Source organism: Acomys minous (genome assembly GCF_964271855.1).
Source record: "Acomys minous genome assembly, chromosome: 8".
Lineage (NCBI taxonomy): Eukaryota > Metazoa > Chordata > Mammalia > Rodentia > Muridae > Acomys > Acomys minous.
In genome coordinates this window covers 84,024,761-84,034,664 of record NC_140489.1, presented here as the reverse complement: position 1 = coordinate 84,034,664, position 9,904 = coordinate 84,024,761, and the positions used below count along the sequence as shown (strand labels likewise).

The 9,904-nt window shown below is 48.2% G+C and overlaps 1 protein-coding gene across 3 annotated transcripts in view; it reads right to left on the bottom strand.

The window, feature by feature from the left end:
• The window catches only part of ALLC (allantoicase), a 34,034-nt gene that overhangs the window by 17,634 nt on the left and 6,496 nt on the right, over positions 1-9,904 (bottom strand). For 2 of the 3 annotated variants that reach the window (XM_084792914.1, XM_084792915.1), the window contains exons 2-3: positions 3,324-3,418; positions 1,200-1,250 (exon numbers count right to left, since the gene is read on the bottom strand). In XM_084792914.1, the coding sequence (XP_084649040.1) occupies positions 1,200-1,250; positions 3,324-3,413 (141 nt within the window). In that variant the 5' untranslated portion in view covers positions 3,414-3,418. Of the gene's footprint in view, positions 1-1,199; positions 1,251-3,323; positions 3,419-9,851; positions 9,871-9,904 lie in introns of those variants that run through there. The other variant, XM_084792916.1, reaches the window with a different exon arrangement.

Genomic DNA, 9,904 nt, shown 5'->3' with positions numbered 1-9,904 from the left:
GGAGCGCAGTCAGGTCCTGCTCTGACAGAGCAGCAATCTCTAGGGCCTTCTGACCAAGGCCAAGGGACAATGGCAGTCACACTCGCTGACCAGGGACCCTGGGTTTCCCTCCCCCTGTGCCTACATGCATCATGATGATACAGTAGGGCTCTCAGAGATGTCGCTTCTCTGTATTTATCTACGTTGGTGGCTGCCTCTGTGTGTGTGAGACAAAGAAAGAGGAGAGAGAGAGAGAGAGAGAGAGAGAGAGAGAGAGAGAGAGAGAGAGAGAATGAGAGAGAGAGAGAATGTGTGGTTATACAATGCTTACATGTATAAAGACCAGAGATGGCCACCCATGTCTTCTTTAATCACTTCCCACCTAGCTTTGGACACAGGACCTCTCGATGGACCTAGAGCTCATCAACTAAACTAACCAGGCCAGCCAACAAACCCCAAGGACCCTCCTGTCTCCACTTTCCTAGTGCTGGGCTTATAGGCGCATGCACCGCTGTGCCCGGTTTCTTGGCACCACGCTAGGGATCCAAACTCAGTGCCTTATAGTGACACAGCAAGTACCCTATCCACTGAGTCCTTTTCCCAGCTCTATTTGTACACAATTCAATTTTTATTTTTAATTATTAATGGTGTGTGTGTGTGTGTGTGTGAGAGAGAGAGAGAGAGAGAGAGAGAGAGAGAGAGAGAGAGAGAGAGGAGAGAGAGTGTATGTGGAGTCAGAAAATTGCTTTCAGAAGTCAGTTCTCTGGCTCTACAGTAGGTCACAGGGATTGAACTCGAGTCCTTAGGCCTGAGAAGCAAGCACTTTGCATGCTGAGCCATCTCCTCAGCCCCACTGGCCCACTTTTTAACCAAGAATACTCTACCCATGTAATCAGGCACATGTTCCCAAGATTCAAGATGTGCCCATTCTCTTTCCAGCCCAGGGTATAGGGTCCACATTAGTCCAAAAACATACTCAGCGAGGTTTTTCTCCTTTGGAACCCTGACCCTCCCTCCCTCCCTCCCTCCCCTCTCCCCACCAGTCCCTGTGTGTTCCCTGGGAGCTAGTGCTGATTTGGATGTGTTTCCAATCGTCCGATCCTTCCTGCCCAGTAGACAACAGATGCCTCCATCCCAGACAGGCCAGCAGGCTTCGGTGTACACGCTGCAGAGCTTCGGCTGAGCCCATCATTCAGCATACAGGATGCCTATAGCCATACCTTTATGAGGTTTTCTGCAGGAGCAAAAAAGTCATCCGTTGCAAACAAAACCTGGACAGAGAGAAGAAAGAGATAAAGAGGAAATTACCATAAACTGAAAAGCCCTTCTTTCTTCCATCCCCTGGTGAAACATCAGGGAATGCAGTAAAAAAAAAAAAAAAAAAAAAAAAAAAAAAAAGAACATGTGGACTTGCCTAGGGGATGAGGCAGTGAAGATCCTCCCGCAACGCTTTCTAAGCATTTGGGTCTCAAGCCCTCCTCCTCCGGAATCATTTCTCCCCACTCTTTGATTCTGAATCCCTTTTACAGTCTACATGGGAACGCTAATGTCTCGCCCTTGGGATGCAAATAAACCAGCTTCCTTCTCTCAGGCTCACGGCTGTTACAGATATGCAGTGTACACATATCTGTGTACAACTGTGTACAACAAGCGTGTCTTGAGCATATTCACCCTCCCCTCCCCCAATCCTTGGAGATCCACACCCCCTCTTCCCTACACACCAAACATGTATGTCCTCTTTTAGCCTTGAGGTTCTTTCATAAAGAAATCTATGTGGGGGAAGAGGGTCTGGGAAGATGGCTCAGTGGTTAAGAGCACTTGAGGACCTGGGTTCGGATCCCCAGCACATAAAAAAGCCAGGCCAGGCTACGCATATAAACCTGTCACCCCAGCTCTGGAAACAAGAGACAGGAGGGTCGCTGGGGTACCTGGCCATCAGCCAGCACAAGAAAAAAATAGCAAGTTCCAGGTTCAGAAAGAGACCTGTCTCAATGGGAAATGAGGTAGAGAGGATAGAGGAAGAGATTCAATTTCTTCCTATGGCTTCTGTGCACACATGTGGGCACACACATGTTGCACACATGTTCATACATACATACAACACACAGAACGAAGAAAGGACGGAAGGAAAGAAGGGGAGAGAAGGAGAGAGGCCGACAGGCTCACTGGCTCACACCTCAGCGTTGGAGGTCACCATCCTCCCTCCAAATGGCTCCAGAAAGATGGCCCTGAAACACGCTGTCCTGGTGATGTGCCCTCTAAAGGAGCACACTTCTGAGTGAGATCAAGCACTGCTAAATTGCACACCAGGGAAACAGGCCCAACCAGTTTCCCCCTGAGTAAAGCACACAAGTTGGCTGCTGGGTGAAAATGAAGCAGCTAGCTGGGCACCCGCATTTGTCTTTCTCTGTTTCCTGACTGTAGGTGCAATGGGACCAGCCTCCTTCCGGTCCTGCCGCCCTCCCTACACTGCTGCGGTGGACTCTATCCCCTGAGCTCCTCCCCGACATAACAGACAAACCCTCCCTCCCTTTCATTGCTTCTTGTCAGGTATTTTATCACAGCAATCAGAAAAGTAACGAATCCAAAAATACCGGTACCTAGAAGTAAGGCTGTTGCTATGACAACCGTGACCATGTGACACCTTTAGATCTTGTTTAGGGTAGGAAGGTGGAAAGTTTGGAAACTGTTTCACTCTAAAAAATAAAAGCACCACAGAGGAATAGTGAATCTTGCACAAGTGCAAGCAAACATCTTTTAAAAAAAAAAAAGTAGGAGATGGGAAAAATGACTCAGCGGATAAGAGTTCTCGCTAAGAAGCATAAGGACTGAGCTCAAATCCTCAGTAATGTAAAAATCCAGGTGTGGCCCATGTGGGCCTGCAACCTAATTCTGAGAGACAGATTTTGGTGGCTCACCAGCTGCCGGAATATCTGAAAAATGGCAATCTCTAGGTTGAGTGAGAAAGTTTATCTCAAAGAACTAAGGTAGAGCGTGACAGAACACCTGGTATCATCCTCTGGCCTCTGTGTACATGTGTATTAACACACATGCATTATGAACATAAACATGCATGCATTTTGTACACGTGTGCACAGACCTGCACACATATATATATGTACATACATGTGTATATACACCCATGAACACATGCACATCACACATATAAGCGCTTCTACTCTAGCTCATAATTGCCAGGGATTCAGTTCATATCTTCAGAGCTCTGGCAGTGTTGGGTCTCCTCAGCAGCCAGACTCTAGTTTACTTCAAGTCAAGGTAGCCCAAGTGGGCCCCTCAGTGTTTGAACCTAACATCAACTTCCTGCCCTTGAGAGCCATACTTACTTTTCCTCCCACACACTCAGAGGCCATGTCAATCAGCTGGGTGAAGTCCAGAAATCTGGTCAGTTTTCCTTCCTTTGGAGTATCAGCCATGCCTCCTAAAAGCAAGAAGGGCAAGGGCAGCCCCAGTCAGAAAGGGGCTGCAAAGGTGAGGAAACCACCTGGAGGCCCTCAGAAGTGGGGTAGTGATGGGTTGGACTGTTTGTCACCTCAGTAAGACTTAAGCAACCAAAACAGACAGGAGGTGAGAGACAGATGAGACTAAACCACCACTTAACATGTGATTGTAATCACAGTCCCACAGAGGTTGTGTCTTAATTACTGCCAAAGTCACCGTTCTATTGCTGTGAAGACCAAGGTAACTCCTGTAAAAGAAAACATTTGATTAGGGCTTGCTTACAGGTTTTCGAGGTTGGGTCTATTGTCATCATGAAGGGGAGCATGGTGGCATACAGGCAGACATGGTACGAGGGAGAGGTGGGGAGGGGGGGCAGGAAGAGTTCTATCCAGGTCCACGGGGAGCAGGAAGAGAAAGGCAATGAGCCTGGCTTAGGCTTCTGAAACCTCAAAGCCCACCCCAGAAACACACTTTAACAAAGCCACACCTACTCCAAAAAGACCACACCTCCTAATCCTTCTCAAGCAGTGCCACTCCCTGATGGCTTAGCGTTCAAATCTAAGAGTTTATGGGGGCCAATCTTATTCAAACACAATTACCTGAAAGAGAAACATTAATTTAAAAGAACAATATGGAGGCTGGAGAGATGGCTCAGCGGTTAAGAGCACTGGCTGCTCTTCCAGAGGAATGGGGTTCAATTCCCAGCACCCACATGACTGACTGTAACTCCAGTTGCAAGGGATCTGGTGCCCTCACATCTATGCACATAAACAGAATAAAATTAAATAAATTAATTTTTAAAAAGAACAATGTGCTTTTAGCTGTCTTTGAGTGCATTTTAATGACACCCCAGAGCAACCAGGCAGCAGACACAAGAGGTAAGCCAACTGTTGGAGCACCCCACAGTTGGGCAGATGCTGCCTCAGCCAGAGATAGGCCACAGATATGTTTTAGGACTCATGTAACTGGGAAAACAAGAAGCTCAATGGAACCCCTTTTATTTTGAGGCTGAACAAGCAGAGAAATGAGAAACTGGAGAAATGGCCCATGGCCTTTCTAACCCTAAACTAATGCACGGCCCTTGTGCTCCCACTTTTCTGCTCCTGCTGAGAACAGAGAAAACCATATAAAATGAACATATTAGTGACTTTATACTACTGTGGCAACAACGTAACACCTGACAGAAGCAGTTTAACATTCTATTTGGATCCAGGTTTCACTCAGGCCAAGGTACAGGAGAATGTGACAGAGGTTTATGTCATGATAGCTCAAAATGCACAGAGCTGTGACAGGAAGTGGGGAGTAACAGTCCCTCAGGACCCTCTCCCAGTGTCCTACTTCCTCCAGGTAGGCCGCACATGCAAAAGTAACACCACAGCTGTGAAACAAGTGACCAAAGCATGAGGCTCGGGGAGAACATTTCAAACCACATCTAAGGGCTTGGCATTAATCAGTCATAGACGTGCATTCAATGGCTGAGAAGTCAACCCTCCCTCAGGGTCACAAAAATATGATTAATATTAAGTAACATTTTTTTCCAGTGCACCAGACACATATTTAAGAAATAGGCATTCCTGGCATCTACACTCGGGGAGCAGGAGCAAAGACTCTGTTAGCAAAAAACATGTCATGCAAGCCTGAGGACCAAAGCTCAATTTCTAGGACCCACATTTATAAATAAATAAAGAATAAAGTTGGGTATGGTGGCACAAGCTTACATACCAGCACTGGAAGGGGAGAGAGAAGTGAATCCCTGGAGCTCGTCAGCCAGCCAGCCCGCCCAGCTGAATCTGTGAGCTCCAGGCCAATGAGAAGAACCATCTCAAAAAAAATCCTAATAATGTGGATGGCACGTGTAGATAGACACCCAAGTTTGGCATGCTCGTATCCACTCACAGATGTGCACGTGTGTGCACACATTCATGTATGCATGCACACCTGAGAGAGAAAGCAACAACAGCCAAGTCATTGAGCACCTCAGCTCCTATGATGATCTTCCATGGCTGCCTCTTTCCTCACACTGCATGCAGGGTGACCCATCCCCAGGAGTGGCGGTGTGCTGCTCTGTCTCCTCTCATCCCCTGCCTGCCTTACCCAGGCTCACAGCTTACGATCACTCACCTTCACCCGTCTTCTTGCATGTGTCTCTCCTAAGCAGTAGGTCACACCAGCTCAAACCAGCTTCCCCTTGGGGAGCTACAACCCGGAGCCTGTGCATCCTAAGCCACTCACACCCACCCTGGTCCTCCCATCCTCATCAGTGGCATGCTGGCCTTCATCCCCCTCCTCTTTCCTTAAACCAAATTCATCCTCAAGAACTGATGAGGCTCAGGGACTTGGCAGGTAAGCTCACACAGTGGATTCTAACTCGGGAGCAGATCTCTCTAGAACTGCCTCCAACATCGGACAGAGGGAAAGGAGTAAAAGTAGGCGAACCACATCACACTATGAGTGGGTACAAATGGGGCATTTGTGGAGGGTCCACACACTGTGACGCGTTTGCCCATTTTTGTAGGTGCTAGGATGCTTTCCCAACCACAGTTATACAGATTGTTACACCACACAGACACAAGAAGAGAGACAGAGAAGAGAAGCCAGTGTCACATTCGTGCCCTGGTGATGTTCTCCACTATAAACCTGTCGGTGTGGTGGCTCAAGCCATTATCCCTAACAGTAAAAGGGTAGAAATAAATTCAACTGAGGGGGAATTTCTCCTGTCCTTCACCTCTCTGAGATCCGTCATCTCCGGCCTACAAGCCCACAAGCTTTACTAGAGATGAAAAGCTATAAAGAGACCCTTCCTTCGGTCACTTCTGGAAAATACTCAGCTCTCCATCATTCTGGAAAAGCTCCGTCTACAGTGGAAACCACTCGTGCATGTTTACAGTGTGTCACATGGGGAGAAAGCAAAGCAAAGAGGGAGCTGGCGTGGGGCTGTTAGTAGAGCCTGGTGCACACAAAGCCCTGGGTCTGATCCGTAAGCCATCTTTCCACAGCCAAGGCAGCGTGGTGGGAGGCATTTTAGCTGTGAAGGAACAGTCAGATGTGCACTGGTCATTGGCCAGGGAGGCGAAGCTGGACTAGATGCAATCAGAAGCTGTAGAATACTGTAGGAATTCAGGCAAGAGATGCTCAGGGCTGGAGGCTTGGCAGAGCACATGCGCCGAGTCCTGAGTTCTGTCCCCAGCACCTCCCAAAACAGGAATGGTGGTGCATGCCTGCAATCTTAGCACTTGAGATAAATATTCATGGTTATCCTTGGCTATATAGTAAGTATAAGGCCAGCCTGGGCTACATATGATCCTCGAAAGGGATGGAGAAAAGGAGGGACTCTTGACAAAGGCACCTTGTTCATAGCATTTAGAAACTAAGTGGAGAGCAAGCAGTGAAGAGCAGGCAGTGTCCTTCAGCTGGTGGCTCCATAGGGAGGTTATTGGGCAGGAGAAGAAGCACTTGAGGAGGGGGAGATACCTTGAACTTATCAAAGAGGAGGTGTCCAGTAAGCAGCAGGACAGGAAGTGTGGACAGTCCTACACTGAGAGAAGTGGGTGAGCACATCCATAGAGACCAATACAAATATGAGACCAGAGCCAAGAGCTGCCAGCCCTGGGCTATGCAAAGGAGAAAGGGAGGGTTACCAGGAGACACAGCCTGATCCCTGAAAGCCCAGACTTAAGGCAGCTTACTAGGACTGCCATGGGAGCATTTTCCACAAAAGGGAAGCAAATGTTCCAGGTTTCTTACCCAGCCAAGCTATGAGAGGCATTTGTACAATTTCTACCATAAAATGGCAGTTTGAAGCAGGCTAAGAAAAGGCACTCATGCCAGAGCCCATGGTCAGAAGCTGGAGTCTTCCACTGTGGCAATTTCCCCAGATAACACAAGTCAGTGTGCCTGCCACACTTTGGTGTCAGGGTGATCCCTCATTTACAGTCCCAGGAGAGGGGGTTCCATCTGGCATGACTGATAAGCTCATGTCTCTGTGTTTCTGATATGATCTGAATACTTATAGGTTTATTTATTGGCACAAAGAAGTCATTTATCAACTTGTGCTTCCTGGTGCTCTGGCAGATGGTAGCTGTTAACTTAGGTAAGGTGTGCAGTCACTTTTTGTTGACACTTATACTCAAAATGGAGTAACTCGGGTCAAAGTTGCTGCTTATTAAATGGAGTCTTTCTAGTGAAGGCTCAGCCGGATAGTCCATACAACACAGCATAAGCCAGAGCGGTCCCTGCCTGTCCTCAGCATCCTGTGCTGGCATCAGGGTGGAGCAAGCTTGTGCGTCAGCTGATGCTGCTGGATTCCTTACTTGGTGTGTCTCTTCAAATTACCTCTGGGTTTTTAACACCTCAGGTCCTAAGCTCCAACACACACATACAGAGAGAGAGAGAGAGAGAGAGAGAGAGAGAGAGAGAGAGGGTGAGGGAGGGAGGGAGGGAGGGAGGGAAGGAGAGAAGGAATCCACAGGGTGGTCCACTGGTGCAATAATGGCATGAGTGTTACAGGGGCATCAACCACTTTTTTATTGTGTTTGAGTCTCATGGGACAGAATTAGTGTCTGGTATTCTAAACCTGTCAAAAGACCATGGCCGGAAAGGCCACAGGCCCTGGAGGAAAGCTACTACTGTTGTTTCGCTACTGAACAAGATGTGTTCATCAAATTGCCGTCTAAATCATTGTATCTACAGATTAATGGCGCCGTTGGCTTTGGTCAAAAGGCTCCTTTTTCCAGTGGGTGGCAGTTACTACAGATTCATAACTGCGCTGAGATAAGGGACTGTAGAGTGCTCAGCCATAAATGGGATATCTCTGCCATCTCCTCCAAGGCTGAGGGAGCATCATGGGGGGCGGGGGGAGAATGTAAAAGGCAGAGAAGGAGGGAAGCGGGACTATGTCTAGATCTGACATGGCCCTTGCACTTATGAACTCACAGCAGCTGCACAAAACTGGGTAATATTCTGCCATGGAATGGGAATGTCTTGGGAGGCCCCACCCTCCTCTGAGGTTCTACTAGGCAGTTAATCCTTTCCAGGGCAGTGAGTCATTTTCTCATATAACATTTCAGTGGTAAATAGCCACTGGTATGGTGGCCATGCTCCTGTAAATAACCACTAACAAAATTCACTGGAAACACACACACACACACACACACACACACACACACACAGTGCAAGGCTGCCTGGTGGGCATTGAAATTGATGGGCTAGGAGTCACTCTCCTTCCCAGTTCTGTCATTGTAAAGGTGGGAAAATTGAAGCTCAAGAAGGTGAGATGACCACCGTATGCTTTCTCAGGAGGCAGAGCCAGGAGGCAGAGCCAGAGAAGGAGGGGAACCCTCAGATTCCATCACTAGTCCACCAGGAATGTCCCTGGCCTGAGAAACCCAAGGCATAGTCTGAAAAGCGTTTGCCAGGCCACCAGGTGGCGCTGCTCATAGCAGCATTCCTGGATCCTCCAAGGACCATGGTGAGCCCCATGACACATCAGGAGTTGTGAGAATGAAGAATGACCTCTATTTTGAATCTTGCATCCATTTGCTTTCCTTTCTTGGTTTCCTTTAAAAGCACAGAAATATTATAAGAATGTGTTTTCGTTTTAGTCTCAGGTGTGGGGATGTGGGGCTGCTTCGGACTGTCCACAGCAGCTGACTATGATTTGCCTCCTGCTCTAGCGGGGGTGTGGTTTTGCCACCTGCAGATAGTTTCTGTGATTGTGTGACCTTTGGAACTCTGGGACCCTTTCAGAGGATGGGTGGGGTTGGAGGTTGGTGGTTATTCAGGGGGTTAGTTGTAGTTTGTTGGTCGTTGTGCTCAAAGAAGAAACAAGATAAAAGAATTGAGGCTCTCTTCCCCCCCCCCACCCCTCCCTCTCTCATCTCCCTCTACCCTTCTTTCAATCCTATCCAGGGATAGGGGATGAAACAATATGAATAAAGGGTAGTAAAAAGAAGAACCACAAAGTAGAAAAGCCAGATACATAACATGCTACACAAAACTAGAAAAGAAAATGCACCACAGAGTCATGAGCCTCCCTCACCCCAAGCCACGGCTACAGATGGCACGTTATTGCTGCTAAAAAAAAAAAAATGTTCTAGCCACACACCAGGCCTTGCTGCAGAGGATGCCCTGCCCCCATCCTCTGACCTCATCAGTCAGTGGCTCCTGGAATATCCGCGGTAGGCCTTACTATACACGGGAGCCTGTACAGAGAAGGTTGGTAGAAAAAAAATTAAACCACCTGCCCTCCAGCTTCAGGTGGGGAGCAAATAGCCTCTCAAGCTCACTGGAGTCTGCAGTGTGGACAGTGAGGAAGGTATGGAAATGAATCGTCCTGGCAAGCAGAAGCCTAATGCATTGCTTCTGAGAGAGGTGGGAGATAGGGCGGGGGCGGGGGGAGTGGTGACAGGGCTGACCTTCACTCTTCACTTTTGTATCTGGCCATGCTTTCCCAAGTCTTTCCCTTGTT